Raw genomic sequence first — 18,898 nt, forward strand, 5'->3', positions numbered from 1 at the left:
ATGGTGGTGCCCTAGACTTAAGTCCGAACACGAAATACGATAAAAAACAAAATAGGTAAAATGGGGGTTTTAGAGGCATATGGGGGTGACTAGGGGGCAATTAGAGTTAGTAGAGTCGGGGGGGGGGGGTTAAAAGAAACAAAACGCACGCGGCCATGACAGTGTCGCTACATTTTTTTTTTTTTTAATAAGGGACAAAATTCTAAATTCTGCACTTAACCCTAGTGGGTATAATGTTCTTAATTTAAAACCCACCTCATCTACTGTTGGGCTAACTTCTTATCACAGACTTCATCCCTCCAACTTCTAAACACTCTTTCTCCCTCCCCACAAAATGTAACTTCCTTTGGTTGTTTTGATGTTTATTTAAAAAATATTTAAAACTCCTTTTATTGTTTCGAATGGGTTTCTCCATATGTACATGTGAAGTAGAAGGATTGGATATAGGTAAGTAAAAGAATCTGTTTGCAACACAATTTAAAGTGAAAGCCCATCACTATTTTTGGTTTTAATACTTTTATTTCTATCTATTTCTATAATTCAGATCTCAAGTTAGGAGTCGTACGTTCCAGCCGTAGACCTTTACCAGAGTGTAAGCGAGCATCCCCTCACACTAGGCAAATGATATGCCCAATAATGCACTGCAAAAGAACATTCGACAATGGACAACTGTTGATGGGACATCTGAAAAGGTATGCAGTGTGTGTTTTAATCGTGTCATGCCATTTGAACTTCACAGTAAGAAACAAAAATTATTTGAAACCTACAGACTTCTCTTCACTTTTAGAGAAGCACATTTTGGACCCTTTCCAGCACAATGTGAATATTTTATTTGTATATTATAACAAAAGCATGTATAACATCTATATATTTCTAGTTACACAAAAATAAGTTCTGTGCTCAGACTCATAATACATTAGCTCCAATAAATAAAATGAAAACCAAAGAAAAGAGCCACTTGCACACTATCCCAAACCCCCATGCATATTTAAATAAATGGGTTTTTTTTTTGTTTCACTCCAATGGCCGTTAGGTGTACTGAATCCACATTGATGTATTTTCTCCTATATGAAGTTGGGTCGCTTTCCTCAAGTCAGGAATTTAAATTACTGAAGATTACTTATTTATACATGTGTCTTGATATAGCACAAGAGAAGTGAAGCTGTTAAACACCTGTTGGATTTTGTTCTGCAATGTTAAGTTGCATAGGGGGGTCTGCCTTGACGTTGGCAGGCATTCCTTCCAATGGCCATTGGAGTAACTAAATGACCTCCATTTGTTTAAATATACATAGGGATTCAGGAGAGAGCGCAGGTAACTTTTTCTTTGGTTTTTACTGTATATATTGGGGCTGATGTGTACTGTGGTCGTTGCTGCCGGCCAGGAGTGATGGGAGTGAGCGCAGGACTTATCTTTTTGTAAATGTTAAGTTGCATGGCATGAGAAAACACAAGAACTTAAAGGCACACTATAGTGTTAGGAATACAAACATAGATTCCTGGCACTATAGTGCGGGAATACAACATTAGGTCCCTGGCCTCCCTCTCTCTGGAGATTAAAGGTGATTTTACTAACCTTTTCTCCTGCGCCGGTCTCGATGCGGCTGTCCCCACCTGGCCTTGCCTCCGTGGCTGAGATCATGAATTTTGATGATCTCAGCCACTCGAATCTTTTCACATTGGAAAGCACGGGGAGGCTGTTAAGCATGTATGGCAAAACACTGCTCTTAACCAAACAGCATCTCCTCTAAAGATGCATTAAATCAATGCATATCTATGGGGAGTGTTCAGTGCCTTCATCCAGAATGGGGATGCTGAATGCTACACTGTGCAGCACTGACACAGGAAGCACCTTTGGTGGCCTCTGAATGGCTGCCACTAGAGGTGTAACTAGCCAGCAATGTAAACACAATGTCTTTTCTCTGAACAGACAGCGTTTACAGTAAAAGGTTGCAGGGACATGCCATAGACACATTAAGCTGAAGTGGATCTGGTAACTAGTGTCCATTTAAGTAACATTTAACAAAGTATAATACGTTTATAACAACTGAAATAGGCATCTAATGGCTGATATGCCTATATCTGCCATTTTATACAGTTGAACCAATTCTATTGTTTTCATTGAGACACAACTGCATTTTCTGCGCCTCCCAAGCTAACTGTTCACTAAATCGACTCACTCTCTCATGGTATACAATATGTGCCAGAGGGAAGTGTAGTGCTTTTTGTATTTCTACAACATCTGGAGATCTAATTTTTGGCACCCTTGTCAACAGAATGCCTCCCACCCCCTGACATGAGCTCTTTATAATTGTTACTGTAATATTTGTTCAAAATAGAAGGAAAGTTTTATAAAGAAAAGCCAGCACCTTTTAATAGTGTTTTAGTCAAACCAACCGAACAAAGTCTTATTCCCATTAGATTATACATTCTGTGCAATATAGTAAAATGTAACTCGGTGCGAGAGTACAGAGCTGAATTACGGAGACTAATTTTCAAAACCCAATGATAAGATTCATAAAACATATGCAAATATTCAGTTATCACCAGAGGTGAAATGTTCTAGCTTTTTGTGGAAAAATGTAAAAATCATTCACCAGAGAATATGGTATTTTGGCTGTTATTGACCTGAAGTGTGTGTTGTACTGTGCCATCTATTGGCAAATATTGAGAAGCACCTTCTCCTCTACAGATTTTGTTTTACTGTAGTCTCTTAAAGGGACTCTCCAGACACCCAGACCACTTCTGCCCATTGGAGTGGTCTGGGTGCCAACTCTCATCACCCTTAACCATGCATGTGTAATTATTGCAGTTTTTATAAACTGCAATAATTACCTTGCAGGCTTAAGTCCTCCTTTACTGGCTATCTATCAGATAGCCACTAGACGTACTTCTGGCTTCTTAAAACCTAAAAAGTGTTTTAAACGTCCCTGGACGTCCTCACACTATGCATGAGGACCTCCAGCATCGCCGGAATCCCGATAGGAGAGCAGTGAGCAGAATCCCCATAGGAAGCGTGGGCGGAGCCTGACCCAGCGCCGAGGGACATCGGCGCTGGGTTCAGGTTAGTCATTGAAGGGGTTTTAACCCCTTCAGCGACATGAGATGGGAGGGAGCGGGGCACTGTAGGATTCTTGTTTTCCTGGCACTGGAGAGTCCAGCACATATCCTAAATGTAGGTGACACAAATTTAGTTTTTTTCTCATGTTGTTCCAATGTATCTTTATTGCATTAAGTGAATTATTTTTTTATTTTTTTTTTATTATTTTTGTTTTACCTAAAGATTTGACCATTCTCCATGTGATCCAACAATCACTCTTCATGGAGCTCCAGTACCTTTATATGCCTGTGTTTTGTGCGCCAAGCGATTTCCGTCTAGGAAAGAATATGCAGAGCATCTCCTTGAAAAGGTATGAACATTGCATGACAATATGGAAGGAGGAATCACTGTGTAACATTAAAGGCACAATCCGAGCACCATAACCGCTTCTTGCATCCGTTAGGGGCAAATCCTTTCCTACTCCTATGTCCCTTCTGATGCTTGTTATTGCCATCTGTCCAGATGCACTCTATTCAACTCCTTATCTCTCTTAGCACCTCTCCGAGATTTCAGTGTATGATCTGGTGCTGCACACACGGTTACATTTGTAGCTTTATTCTTGCAGCTTCAAATGGAACCATCAGCTTGGTCAGACGTTCCATTCACATTTGCTTCTCATATAATGCTGATGAGCAGAGTTTTATGTAATATGCTTGTCCGTATTGAAAATAATGGAATGGCAAGGATGAACTGATCTCTGCTACATCCAAGTTTGGCATACTTTTTCAGGTGTCACCAAGTTTTTATATTTTTAATACATACTGCTTTAATAATGTTGGTCAGCTACAGCCTGATTATTTTACTGTGGTGAATGACTGATTATACATAATGGTGTACCAAGGGTGGTGAAGTTTATGAATTTTCCCATTTCCACAATTATTACACTATCCCTTTCTTATTATGTCCTTTAGGTTACTGCAAGTGTTCTATATTGCTAATCTTAGTAAATTATATTACAATGCGTATTATTTCCATTTCACAATTCAAGTACACTGTGCTTTATGATTATTTTTCGTCCCCATCAGAAACAATTGCTTGATGGACATGAATGCAATATTCCACCCCAGATCATCCAGTGCTTTGCTTGTCCTAAATGTTTTTTGCTTTTTTGCCTGAGAGAGGAATGTCTGCAGCACATGTCATCCGTGAATCACTTCATGCAAGGTATGTTGTGTATTTGTGGTTCTGTTTAACAGTGATACGTCATCTGCAATCCCACGTAGATATACCAGAGCTCTAATAATGAACAGATATCTAGAAAGTTTTTAATGCTTTATCTATGAAACTAACCAACAAGTGTTAATGTCGCTATCAATAAAAAACATTTTTTAATATAAATTAGCAGCACCTTAAAAAGTGTACTTGGCCCTAAAACAGTTAAAAATACTATCACAATGCAAAGTTCACTGTGCCTTTAAATATGTGCCAGAAAGATTTTTGTGCAATAACATTAGTTGCAAACCAAAATTTAGTGCTATTCATACTCTCTGTATCAGTTAATATTTGCAGTTGGTAACTTTAAGCAAACACTTTAAAATTGGATCTTACACTTGTGATGAATTTGTTCGAGTACAGTTTACATTATTTTAGATGTGATTCAGTTTTAGTTAACTGTATTAAATGTCCTCTTCTGAAAGCCATGGCACCTCATCCTAAGATCTGTACCTTCTCTGTCTGCAGGAAAAAATCTAATAAGAGGGACTGTCACATTTTATTCTTTGTATTCTGTTTTATTTATTTTTTATTATGCAGATGAAAAGGTTATTTCATGCCCTGTTCCTATACCAGCCTATGCAAAGAAAGTTTTGGTTGCTCTCTGCAAAGAGGTTCCATTCCGGGTATTTTGCACGTCTTGTGAGTCTGAATTGCACTCTCATGTGGCACTGAGTGCACACTTCAGGTTGGTAGTGATATGCAGTAAGCGAGCTTCTAGTAATTTCATCTACCATCTCCCACAGGAATGTGATTTCATGTTACTAATGTTATTTTCATAGCTATACTATGGATTATTCATTTAGATCAAAATTAGTGGCATTTTTCTTTTGTTTTGGGGTGTTTTTGTTTTTTTGTTTTTAACTTCTTTCTTAGTCTGCTACCTTTTTTCCTTTGCAAAGTCTCCAGGATAGTCCCTAAACACCCTGTCCTCCTAAGTTTGCAAACCCTACACTGAAGTGATCCCATAAATCCAGAATTAAATAGCAACCAGAGCAATGTGATAAGGCCCAGAATGCCCACATAAGCTGCCATACATGGCTAACTCCCTCATACATTAACCCATGAAGTAATGAGTAGTTTTCCAAATTAATCTGAAAATAAATAATTCATGCAACTGGCTAATGTTTAAATAGAATAGGTCTTAGATGGGAAACCATATTATTTCCCCTAGATCAGTGGTTCCCAATCCAGTCTTCAAGTGCTCCCTAACAGTCCAGGATTAAGGGACTACCCAGTTGTGTCTGAGGTGTTTTTAGAAGAAGAAAAAACACTGTAGACACAACAGGGTAATCCATAAATCCTGGACTTGGGAACCCCTGCCCTAGATGATCATGCTGAGCTGCTGAATTGACTCTGCCCCCACAGCCAATCACTGTTCTCTTATTTTTATAGCATTTTAAGGTCATGTTAAGCAGAATGGAGACAAATAAAAAGGACAATTATTGGCTTTAGGGAAAAGTCCTATCAGCAGCTCGGCTTACACCGATCTCTCATTGGTTTAGTACATACTTTGCGTATAGTCTAATAAAGAAGTCTTGTTGTGTAAAAGTAGGTGTGAGGGGACTGTGCTACATTGCAGAAAGCTGCCAAAGGTTTTTGTTTTTGTAGCAAAAAAATATATATATATTTGGATGTGGAGAAAAAATAGCTTTTGTATGAGGCAAAACCTAGCCAATGTACTTAAAGGAACACTTTATGCACAAACTGATTAGAGCAATTATTGTGTCTGGAGTCCTTGGACACCAGATTCCACTTCACTGCTAAATGATTTACTCAAAGCTTTGAAGAGATGCTCTGTCCCCAGTAGCCTCCAGCATGACCCAAAATTATTATATGTTATAGTTATGCTCCACCTCACTCCATACCAATTCATACCAGAGATTGAGGCAGGGATTGGCAGAGTGCGCTTATCGTACACTCTCGACTGATCACTCTTGTTACTTTTGGTATGGAGTGAACAATGCCTATATTGCATGATGTTTATTGATTTATTTTTGTATAGAGCACTCTGTTGTAGATAATGGGAATTTGAAGTCTGCAGGTAGAGCAATTAAGATCAATGTTCACATGAAACTCCCCTCTCATCTCAAACAGGACTCGATGCCGTAATGCAGGTCCCACTTCACGTTCAGAAAAGAGTATAGCTGAAGTTGCTGCCACATTTAAAGTGAAAGCATTATGTCCTGTGTGTAGACAGGCTTTAAGGAGTGATAAACACATTGAAAAACATGCTGAGAGGACCAAGCACAAAGTGAAGATAATAAAAAACATGGCACAATCAGTTTTGGCATTTTGTCTTATCAACGAAGGAGAAAAAACAGCTTCAGACTTCTGCTTATCTGCAGCAAATGCTAGAATGAAAGCTTGCCTGCTAAAAAGGCACATCAATGATGATGATGATGAAGAGAAACCCGTAGTAAAGGTCGTGGTGGTACCTAAAAACAAAAGCATTAGCGGTGGTATCCAAGCTGAAAAAGACATGAATGAGCATTTTCAGGTAACTGTAACTGCATGGTTCTGTGAATGCGATCAAAAATTTTCAACAGAGCAGGAAGTGGGGGAGCACATCATGACAGCAAATAGAATTTGCCACAAATGTACTGTCTGTGGCAAGATGGCTGATGATTTGTCCATCATTCGTCTGCACATGAGTCGCTTCCATGGAGGTGCGTACTTAAATCACTTTCGGTTTTGGTGCAGAACTTGCCATGTTCAGATGCACAGCCTCGAAGATGCAATGATGCATGTAGCAGAGTGCCATGCAGGACATTCATATTACTCTGAGAAAGACATTGTAGATGAGGAGCCATTGCCTTCTACATCTTCCTGTACATTTGCAGTAGGGCAAAGTCAATGCATATACCCACCTACATCCTCTTCCACTACAGCCTCTGAATCTGCTAAAGGCAGGTGGCAGTGTCATATTTGTGAAGAAATGTTAGAGTCTGAAGAAATTGTTAAACAACATTGCAAATCTCCGTATAAACATCAGTTTCACAAATTCTGCTGCGATCTTTGCGGAAAGCACTTTCACAAAATAGAGACCCTCTACAGACATAGTCAGCAGCAACACGACGGAGATATAAAAATGAAATATTTTTGTGGCCTTTGTGAGGATGTCTATTTTGAGCAAGAGATTGAATTTCACAACCACTATGACAGTTTTCACAGTCAGGATTATGCATTTGTTCCAGAGGAGAAACCATCTCCTGTCAAAAGTCAGGAGCATTCCACATCAGTCTTCATTGAAAATAAAGACCATATGACCTGTGGCTGCTTGCAGTCCTATACATGTGACACAGACAGATTAAAAGACTCTGCTCGCTGCTTGAAGAGGATTTTGAAGACTGGTAATTTGTGGTACTCCTGCTCTTTCTGTTCCGCAACAGCTAAATCGCTTGAACAATTAAAAGTACATCTTTGCAAGGATGACAAGGAACATGCTAAAACGGAATTTGTTGTCAAGTGCTTTCTCTGTCATCAAACCTTTGCCAAGGCTGTAACAGCTCAACAGCACTATCATGAGGAACACTGTTTCCTTCTGAAACCTAAAATCAAAACTGATCCTGGAATCTTAGAGGACATCTTCGAATTTACAGCTAAAGGACCATCCATACAAGAAAAGACAGTAAAGACACCTAGCTCTTATATGTCAGTTAGTCAAGCTAACACTAGGTCAAGTGGCAATTTTGGGAAGGTAGAGCCTCCTACATCTTCTGCTTTGGAAACAAGTGTGACTGCTGGAGCACAAGAGATGGATACAGGTATTGTACTCCTAGTCGTGTTTACACTAATCCTATATAATAAATAAATGTCATTACTATGTTTTGAAGAATTGACGCTTTATCTGTTAACTGTGTTCCATATACAGAGGAGCAAGCAATTAAAGACAACAGTCTAATTCTAAAGACAATTTTTAGGCATTTGTCTCATTCTAAAGTTTTGTTTTTGAATTCTTCCGGCTGAAAAGGCTTGTTAATGTTTTTTTTTTGTTTTTTTTTTTATTTTATTTTATATATCTCTGCTTCTTCTTTCTTGCACTTTCCATGCCCACTCCAGTGTCCAAAACCAAGCAATGTTGGAAAAGCCCATTGTGCCTGAGTGATGAAGTCGCATGCCACGAATGCACACTACTCAAAGCATGCTTGTGACTTTGTCCCAGTGTTCAGACCAATCAGACCTGGAAAGTGGTATGGGGCGGAGAGAAGGCGTATTTCTAGGAACTCTAAATTGCCTCCCCCTTCTGTTTTGAGACAAACCCCAAACCCTCACGCTATGTGTGGACATCCAGCGTCGCTGAAATCCCCATAGGAAAGCATTGAAAGCATTTTTCAATGCTTTCCTATGGGGAGGTCTAATGCGCGTGCGCGGCATTGCCGAGCATGCGCATTAGGTCTCCCTTGCCAGCGGCCGTGCATGCTCAATAGGTCTCACCCTGGCTGGGGATGAGCGTGGGCGGACCCTCACCCAGCGACCGAGGGACATCGGCGCTGGATACAGGTAAGTCATTGAAGGGGTTTTAACCCCTTCAGCAACATGGGAGGAAGAGGGGACCTGTAGTGCCAGGAAAACAGTTTGTTTTCCTGGCACTGGAGAGTCCCTTTAAATTGCACTAGCCATATTTAGACTCCTTTTGTAGGGTGCGTTTTTGCCGTTCTGAATACGCACATCAGGAGGCATGAATATTATTCTCTGAATTACTAATGTTTTGGGATATGACTCTTTGACAGACAAAGGTCTCCTGACTGCTCACGGTCACTTTACATATCAGAAGGAGCTGAGCCTACGAGGCAACTAAGGTGAATGGGGTATAGTCACCCAGTCTGAGTAGATAAACAAAGGGCAATGTGTGTGTATAATTTCACACTTGGCAGAAGAATGGTTGGAGTTTCAGCTTCAAAAGAGGAATTCATGTTGTAAATCTTCTGACATCTGTCACATTCTTACACAATCAAATTATCCCTTCTCATGCTGGAATAAGCCGTCCCACCTCTACTAGTTGCCAAATTCATGTATCCACTATGCACATCTAATAGTAATATTTCATATTGCGACAATGAATTACACTTTCTGCTTGGGACATTGCGCACCATCAGTGACATTGCAATTCCCTAGTAAGGGTGCTGGCTGTAACTGTGCATGCATGGCTAGCAGTTGGAAACTAGCCTTGCGTGAAGAACATTTTTTCTGTGGTGTGTCCTATTATTTTTGCTGGCCATATGAGTTTGCCGTTCTTAGATTATATTTGTCTCTTTGTATTGGCTTGAGTCAGTCTATCATAATGTGACAGATGCAATTAAATTGTTCCTAATGTAAGATATGCTTTTAATTCGTTACCAACGTTCATATTTGTCATGACACGTTCTAATGTTTTTGTCCCTGCCTCCCATGCAGGCATAGTTCCATGGCCATGGCAAGCCAGGCAGTCCCCCATCAGCCAATTGCTGTACTCTTAGTTACGTAATCACAATCACATTAGAGCAGTGCAAAGACTTCTGACAAGGTCAGATCTATCTGAATGAAAAAAAAATAAGTTCTCTCTATACCAAAACATTCTTTACAATCGGATTTATTTTCCTTTCTTTCTAGTGGATAGTGAATTGCCAGATCTGGACTACCTTTGTACAATGACACACATTGTATTTCTTGACTTGGACAACTGGGCAAGTTTTTTCACTCATCTACCAGGTTTCCTGAACCAAGGGACATTTGTTTGGGGATTTCAAGGTAAGAAATCACTTGTTTAGTAAGGATATTGACCGAGGGACAGGTCAGGGTGTCTCCTACCATAAGTTGGGCAAGGCCTATGACTATATCTCCTAGTCAAAAAAGAGGTCACCTAGTTGTACTAGATAAGCAGGGGATAACCCTAATTACTAAAATTAGAAAAGGAATGAAGACAATATCCAAGGCGTTCACTCCAAATGGAAGTGAATGTCTAGGAATAGGTACAACTTAGGTTAAATAAGTAGCTTACATGCCAAGAAATATATATATATTAAAAAAAAAGGACTTTATTAGTTCATAAGGCATAGAGCTACTATTCACAGTGAAAGGGTCCCAAATAGGAACAGAGTATATATGTATATAGGTATAGGGCAGACAGGCATTCCACTATAGAGGGATAACTTGCTATTAAGCAGAATCAATAAGTGGTGATGGGGAAAGGGAGGTATCTCCAGGCTATTGTAGCGACCACTATTCCATTCCCACCATAACCACCATACCCCACAGCCAGTAAACTAGCATCTGTCGCTAAAATGTATTTTCTAAATTTGATCATTTAGGGAAACAGATTAATTAAATGTTTTTAAAGATTACTTAAAAAAAAAAATAAATAAAAATAAAGTAAGGGGCAGAGCTTACCGCGCACTGAAATAAATGTACATAACCCGAGCTCCTGGGAAAACTCAGCTTTTTGACCTCAGGTTCCGACAAGGAAATTAACTCCACAAGGCTCAAGAACACCATGGGACGAAAATCCAAGCTCTGCAAAAGTGAACCAGCCCCGCTATCTCAAAATATAGGAGACTAACTGCTTGTAACTCTAAAGTCGCGGCCTATCAAAATGGTGCCCGTGCGGGAAGCCCCAGACTCTACATCGGAGGAGAGTGAGGATGAGGAACTCCTTCAGACAAGAATAAACTCAGAGCAAGCCTGCATCTGAACCTGAATTTGTTCCAGCGAGTCAAACAGATATACAAAATCTCCTTCGGGAGTTAAAGTCCTTCTTTGCAGCAGATATAGCGCTGGTCAAAGAAGACTTAAAAGCTATGTCAGGCCATGGAGGACGTAAACAACGTTCAGCAGAATGCTCAGAGTGATCGGAGAACTGATGTCGGCAGAAACAAACAAGCCAACGCAATTTTGAAGAGCACGGTGGCAGCTCTGGAGGATGCCAGGCGCCAGCGAAACCTTCGCCTCCGAGGGGTCCCTGATGAAACCGAATTGCCACATTTTCTGCGGCGTCTGCTGACCTCCATACTTACCTCAGCTAAGGCAAGAATTATTGGTGGATCATTACTTCAGGATACCCAGAACCAGAGGTGGTCCCAAGAGACATATTGCTTTGTTTCCAAACAACCTGCAGTATACTAATGGTGCAAGCAGCAACCCGTGCATCTAACATTCACCACTTTGAAGGAGCAGACCTCTCGTTTCATAATGACCTATCCAGGTCCACAGTGCTGTGGAGACAGTCGAAGATATCAGTGACACAACTACTTAGGGACAATGACATCCCTTATCGCTGGGGTCCTGGGCACAAACTATCTATGCTTCATGAGCGAAAACGCGTGCACATCTCAAAAGTATCAGATTCAGAAACATTCCTCAGCGCACTACACTTATCCCTGCTGAATGCCTCGAACAGAACCTATTGCTACAGCTAAGAAATGGGACATAAGCAATATTAAACCATTCTACCCTAGATCAACCAGGCATAAGAGTCCACCGGCATCGACCTCGGCAGCCACCTGAGCTCACCATGAACTGCTCCTGTACCAGCCCCAGGTTGGAGTTACGTTTTCTAACACTCTAATTTGTTCCTGGAGTTCAGATGGTTTGCACAAGTTCTTGTCTTTAGTTATATTCCATTGCTTAAATATGTACCATGACCAACGTTACTTACCTTTGTTGCATCGTAGCATATCAGGATGTTGAGTAAAGACCTCCTGATGAGTGCATACCCCCCCACATATGGAAGCGTGTGTTGTAATGATGTGTACTTGCTATCTCCTTTTTATGGTGCAACCTATAATTGACGGTACATGCTGTTCATCACAGCAAATTATTGCGACTTAGGCTGTCCCTTCAAGCTCTGCCTTATCACCATAGGATAGCTAGCGACACTTTTACCCATACGTATTACAGTTGACATTATGTACCCCTTAATTGACACAACCCTATCATGTATCCTGTATTGGCTGCTACTCTGTTGCAACCAAAATGTGGCATCTTCTGCTTTTATTTTTGTAACCGGCATATTGTTATCCCTATGCAATGCTAAAATTATAAATTGCAAAAAAAATATTCAATTAAATAAAATTGTTCAAATTACTCGTATAACCTTCCACCTGCCAGGGTATAGTGAGTAATATATTCTTTTTAAAATCCTATCATTAATATAGAATGTATTTTTTTGTAGGTGGGAAATCCAACTGGAAACCCCCAGTCAATTGCATAATATTTAAAAGTCTTTCCAATACGGGTTCTTTCTTCCTTCACCCTCACTGCAGTAACAGAAAGGATGCTGCTGACTTTGCTATTTGCTTACATGTAAGTAATAATTCCTGAAAACACAACTGTCACTTTTCACAAATGCTAATATTACTCAGCATGTGTTTGTGAGGTCTTGAAAAAAATATGTAAATCAATGTATAAATCTGACACCAACTGAAACTGGAGTTTCTATTTGGGGTCCCTGTCAGTCATTGTAGGCTCTCTTACAAGCCCTGTCAGTTCAGAGAAAGAAGGAGAAGCAGAATTCTTGTTTTCTCCTATGCAATGCCTGGTATCTGGGCTGAATTGGAGTGTGATATCACTTGATATACGTATGGTAGGCAATATATTATTGTATAAATAAAATTAGACCAACAAAAAACAGCTACTAACATATCCTTCCTCAGATCTTCACCCTGAGGATGACTTTTGCCCCACATCCTCAACTGGGGTAGAATAAAACAACATTTAATCTCCCAAGAGAAGTAATGTAGTGTTAGGAACATGTTTGTATTCCTGAATTTTATTGAAATTCCAATGCAGTGAACTATATCATAGAAACTTCTTTGTCTTATGTTAAATTCTCAAGCTGACAAAAGGCAGAGCTACCAGTATCAAGTTGTGTCCCTTCCCCCAGTCTTTGGTAGCGAGGGCTGTGGTAATAAGGAATTATCTCACCCATTGCAAGATAATACCTACGAAGGCTCCCACGGTCTCTCAGAAGCATTCAGAGACATCCGTGTTGTACACTCATGCATGTGGGAGAGTACAGCATGGACATGGGCTCCTGGCGGATAAAACAACAAAGTAAACTGTTTAAATGTTGTCCACATTCTTTGCATTGCTTTTCAATCTATTAGAGTTGTTATCACAATAATGTATGTTTTTTGTTTTGTTATTTTGTAATTTCAGGCTGGTCGTATGGATGAGCTGCTACCAAAGGAAATCCCCTTCACCATTCTCTCAGGCGATAAAGGTTTCCTGGAGCTGGAGAGCCAGTTTAAGAAGACCCAGAGACCTGCTCATATTCTTAACCCTCATCACATTGATGGAGAGCTAATGTGTGCCTTGTTAAACAGCATATCCGACACATTCTCAGGTAAACGGCTAGGCTGAACAACGTGCCTCAAATAAAAATCAGCAATACATCAATTAAATCCATTATTCCAAGTGCCCTGTGTTTCACTGTCTTTGGGAAGATTCCATATAACAATTACTGTTCCACAGATGGTTCATTCTGGTTTTGTCTAAACAAAAGGTTACATTTTTACTTCAAACCCATGAAAGATAATTGTTATAGCTTTAGTCTAGAAAAATAAAGACAACTAAATGAAACCATGTGAATAGCATAAAAAAAAATAAGAACGAAAACAATACACACTGATTTCAAGAAAACACAAGAAGTGGCAGCACACACACACAAATACAGTTTTAAAATTGACAACACTACTTAAAATCACCTGTCTCATCAAACAAATATGGAGATCCATATTACCATCTCGTGTTAAGCCCCCACAACGTCACAGAACCCAAATATAGGTGGGTCCTACACTAATTTTAACAAGGGAGACGAATTGGGGTATTGTCACGTAGTGGTGGGCTAAACCCATATCTGTTTTCTGAGATATATGATTTTAACTAACCTTTTTTTTTTTATTTTAGTTTTTTCCCCCCAGCCTATATAACTATGTAACTGTGCATGTGGCTTCAGATAGCACTGATAAATCTAGCCAAGAATCAGTCACATATGCTGTAACAATAGTATCTTTAGGAGTCCAGGTAACATTTAGGGCTAAAGCTGGAGACAAGAAAGAATAATATCCAAGCAGGTAGTACTGACTATGGTTTTGCTATTTGGAGACGCCATAAACACAATGACGGCATACATAGATAGCCTTTTGCAGTATACACAAAATATGTGCAGCTTCAGAAACCACTCACCAGCTCAGGCCTACCTTAGGCCTACCTTAGGCCTTAACTCACCAGCCCAGGCCTACTTTAGCAGCAGTAGAGGTAGTTGTGGTTTCTCCTGGATCTCTGTGGCAAGCATCTAGAAGAATGCAACAAAACTTTAAGGTCTGGACACACAACCATAATCCAAAGAGTATACAGAGTTCTGAGAAGGCAGCATTCAAGTAAAGTCTACAAAAACAATCCAGAGGTCAGATGCACAGTGTATTTACAGAACTCTGGATATAGAATGTCTACAAATAGACATGATAACATAGAATTATGTACATCAAGAGTAGATGAGATAATTGCCATACATATGATAGGCTGGTATTACCACGTTATAAATCAGATAAGCTCATTTCAGGGAAAAGGAAAAAGATCCTCATGTGACACAGAAAACAGAGCTAATCGCTCCATAAGATGCAACCCAGCGTTCTTTCCCCAGCTGAAGTCACTCACCACAGCTCTTGTAGTGGTTATGTTGCTGAGTTACCTAGCCATGTCTCTCAATATAATGTAATTTTAAGAATAGTAAGATCTAAACTAATGCTCTTCGAAGCTCTCAGGGTCCAACCCAACATACTCAACCTATCAAAGTTATCCAGGATTGGAAAAGCTGAGATTAAAAATGCAGACTTAACATTTCCACATTTTCAGTGTGGCAATATTGAGGAATTCCTTGGTTCGTCATAGCAAACCGATCTTAAAGAGACTTTATAGGCACCCACACCACATCAGCTCATTGAAGTGGTCTAAGCACAGTGTCCTAGGTCCCTTAACCCGGCCGTGGTAATTATTGCAGTTTTTATTAGACTGCAATAATTACCTGCTAGGGTTAATACCACTTCTAGTAACGGTCTACCAGACAGCAACAAAAGGGGCTACTGGGTTGTTACGCAACTTTTGGTCGCCTAACTAACACTGGACGTCCTGAAACTATGCATGAGGACATCCAGCGTCACCCAAAATCCTATAGAAAAAACAAGTCCTTCTATCCATGTTTGTTTTTTCGATTAGATTATCCATCTCCTTATTATGAAATACTCAGATGTGCAGTTAGTCATATTGAACAGACTGTTTCCATTCATTGCCATAGAATAAGCATCACAAATATATTTACTTTCCTTAATCTGTTATTTCGTTAAAGGAGAATCTATTCCAAAATTACCAGTTTGAAAAAGATCTGTTATATGTAAAAATATTACACTAAAACTTTTTACATAACACAAATTACATTTATTAGCGGACAGTCCATTTGTTTATACACTTATACCAAAACCTAACACTGTATGATGGTTGCCAACATTGGCATGTATTCTGCCAGGATAGGTGGGGCTGGCATTGTGTTAGCCCAAAAGGGAGACGTGTCATCCTAGCCAGCAAGTGCCTAACAAGAGCAGAAATTTTATTTAATTACTTAACAAAGCCCGCAAGCATTTTTTGATCACTATTATGACTGGAACCAAAAATCAGAATTGAGTTCAAGTTCAGGGCTGCTGACAAGTGTGTTGAACATCTGAAAGATTTTACATAAAGACCGCTGTAAGAAGCCTGTTAACGAAACCTTTAGGTGAGTTTTTACTGGTATTTGCTACGTGGATGGACTACTGAAGAGGGGAAAAAAAGATACACACAGAGCAGTGTATATTATTATACTGCATTAAATTCCACAATGGAGTAACCCTTTAAGGGTTAATTAGGAATTGAGAATATTTACATTGTTACTGTTTGCTTTTATTTTTCTGCAGATCCCAACTTCGAAGAAGCCATAAGAAGATGTCTTAAAAGTGTAACCAAAGAAATCAATAATTGCACAGAAAAGTAATAGTCTCTCAAATAATTATCAGTCATTTCCTATTTCATTAATGCAGTACTACCTTTGGCGTTCTTGTCTTTGTTAATCAAAGCTTAGAAAACTTAGTGTATGGGGAAAAAATGCAAATTGTGTGTGTGTGTGTAAGACACAGCATGAAGTATTTCACTATACTTGTTGCAATGTATATTTTGCCCTTTTGTATTTGTGTTACTTTAAATTTATTTTATGGTGATGGGAGTTAATTTTAATTTCAGTCAATTTAATTGTTAGATTTATGTTCTGGGCATATGTATTGTTACTTATGTTTTATGATTTTGAACAAAGATAATAAATATTATTTTAAATGCATTTGTTTTCTTTTGTTGACCCCAAACTATATTATTTCACATAATTGCCTTTCCATTACAAATGCATATAAGGCACTCCTTGTAAATACACCCTATAAAGAAGAGTGTAAGGGGAAAGGTCCGTATCATATATCTGCAGAGTACCTGCGTATATACATGTGTTTATCCTGTGGTGGTGGTTGTCTGTTCCGGCATTTAGCTGTGGTGGTAGTCCAGCTGGGAGAAGTAGCACGTGCTTGCAAACGGTGGCTCTGACCTTTGGACGTGGTAATTCTGTTTCATGTTAGGTTTTCATATATTTTTCTATATTAAAATGAGTATAGCAGCAGTACCAGTAACAAAATCCTAAGATCTTAACAAACTTAACGAACGTTGCTCTAATCAGTTCACTCGCATGTTAAAAGGACACTACAACATGTATTCCTAACGCTCTAGTGTCCTGGTATTTGGGTGACCTGTGTCCCCTATAAGAAATAACAAAAGTTTACAATTTTTTTTTTTTTTTTTATATGGAGGCAAAATAATAATGTCACCATGTGAGTGAATAACTCGTTTTACCTTACTGGTTTTTGTAGCTGTTGATTGCTACAGTTCAATTTCTCTGTTATTTAATGTAAATATATTGATGTGCAATCCAAGAGGTAATGGCAGAATCATTGTACAGCGCTACAGAATTTGCTGGCGCTATATAAATAATATTATAATAATTGTTAAAAACTGCAGAAAATATTACATTGCAAATGGTAAATGTTTAATGGAAAGCTTGAGCACAAAATCTTGCAGAACAGCAAGCATTATTCAAAGCCTAGTAAGTTGTTGGACCATCATATATAGCTATAATTAATGACTGATTCATACCATTAGTACTGATAAAATACCTTTATATATTTTAGGCAAGCCCACTTTTCTGAAACCCCACTTACTCTGTCTGCATCTTTGTATTGAAACTTTGATTTTTATTGTTTATTAACCTAAATGACTTCTAACATTTGAAAAACATCACAAAAATGTTTACCAGGATCTCTGTTGGACAATCCTGCAGTGGTGGTCTCATTTCAACAATAGTCAACTATTTGGCAACATGTGGAATGTCTGTGATAAGATATTACTGCACTCTAAGGTATTGGGTCACTTGTTGAAATGAGACCACCACTGCACGATTGTCTAACTGAGATATAAGGGCCAACTTCAGCTGTATAAATAGACATGTTCCTCTTAATCAAGCTCTGGGCCTTGATGAGCCATAATTGACAGAAGGGATTATTAGCTAGCCCTTTCCCATAGTTATTCTAACTATGCATTTGCAGGACTGAATCGCTGTTCTCAATTTAGTGAATTAAGTTTCTAAAGGATATGTCGATAAAGCTTGCTATGTTACGCTCTGACAAATGTTTACTCACATCTGTGTTGCATCGATAGGCTTTGCTCTTGTGCCATGCTTAACTGAAATATAAACCATTAAATTTGCCTGTTGTATTGGTGTCAAGTGTTTTTTTTTTTTTTTACCTCCAGAATAAACAAAACTTGAAGAAGCGCCTTTTTTTCCTTATATTTATTGATATAACAGGTTAAGAACAAATCTAACGTGTCAGATTAGACTTAAAATCATGCAAATGAGAGATATTTGAGGAATTAAGAGTATCAGAAGTTTAAAGGAAATGTGACTCCTGATCTATTTTTTTTTTTTTTTTTTTAAATCTTGTCAAGAATTTTGATGAACATTTATGTCTGATGGCTAGAACAAGAGCCGCATCAGAATCTTACCATGCCATGAAATAAAATATTTTCATATAGCCCTCTTATTATTAGCATTATATGGCTCCGATATATTCCAGCACACTTTACAATTCTAGAAAAGTATTAGCGGTAGAGTAAAATATATGGTTAGGTGTCTTGCCCAAGGACACTTACTATTAAGGTTGTCTGACTAGGCTTTATTCCTGGCTTTCCATGTTCTAGAGCAGGGATTTCCAACTCAGTCCTCAAGTACCCCTTACCAGTCGTGGATTTAGGGATTACTATGTTGTCTAAAATGTTTTTTTTTTTGTTTTTTTTTTATTCTTTATTTTTGTTGTGCATGGTATAGCAATATGCTTGTTCAGCCACAATAGCAGTCACAAGCAGTAATGTAACGAACAGTTGAAACATAACGTGGCATATGAGTATACAGCACATTTTTAGTTTTGTAAGAGAAAATATAAACAGTGGGTGAGCGTTGCTTGAGATTTACAGAACGTTTGACCATGCC

At 38.9% G+C, this 18,898-nt stretch overlaps 1 protein-coding gene across 3 annotated transcripts in view; it reads left to right on the forward strand.

The window, feature by feature from the left end:
- ZNF451 (zinc finger protein 451) overlaps positions 1-16,837 on the forward strand; it is a 36,706-nt gene extending 19,869 nt beyond the window's left edge. For all 3 annotated transcript variants that reach the window (XM_063442951.1, XM_063442953.1, XM_063442952.1), the window contains exons 6-14: positions 545-692; positions 3,283-3,409; positions 4,125-4,263; positions 4,852-4,999; positions 6,409-8,078; positions 9,904-10,041; positions 12,461-12,591; positions 13,447-13,633; positions 16,236-16,837. In XM_063442951.1, coding sequence (XP_063299021.1) covers positions 545-692; positions 3,283-3,409; positions 4,125-4,263; positions 4,852-4,999; positions 6,409-8,078; positions 9,904-10,041; positions 12,461-12,591; positions 13,447-13,633; positions 16,236-16,312 — 2,765 coding nt within the window. In that variant the 3' untranslated portion in view covers positions 16,313-16,837. The remainder of the gene's footprint in view (positions 1-544; positions 693-3,282; positions 3,410-4,124; positions 4,264-4,851; positions 5,000-6,408; positions 8,079-9,903; positions 10,042-12,460; positions 12,592-13,446; positions 13,634-16,235) is intronic.
- Positions 16,838-18,898: the final 2,061 nt, after the last annotated feature.

This window comes from Pelobates fuscus, chromosome 2, assembly GCF_036172605.1.
Source record: "Pelobates fuscus isolate aPelFus1 chromosome 2, aPelFus1.pri, whole genome shotgun sequence".
Taxonomy (NCBI): Eukaryota; Metazoa; Chordata; class Amphibia; order Anura; family Pelobatidae; genus Pelobates; species Pelobates fuscus.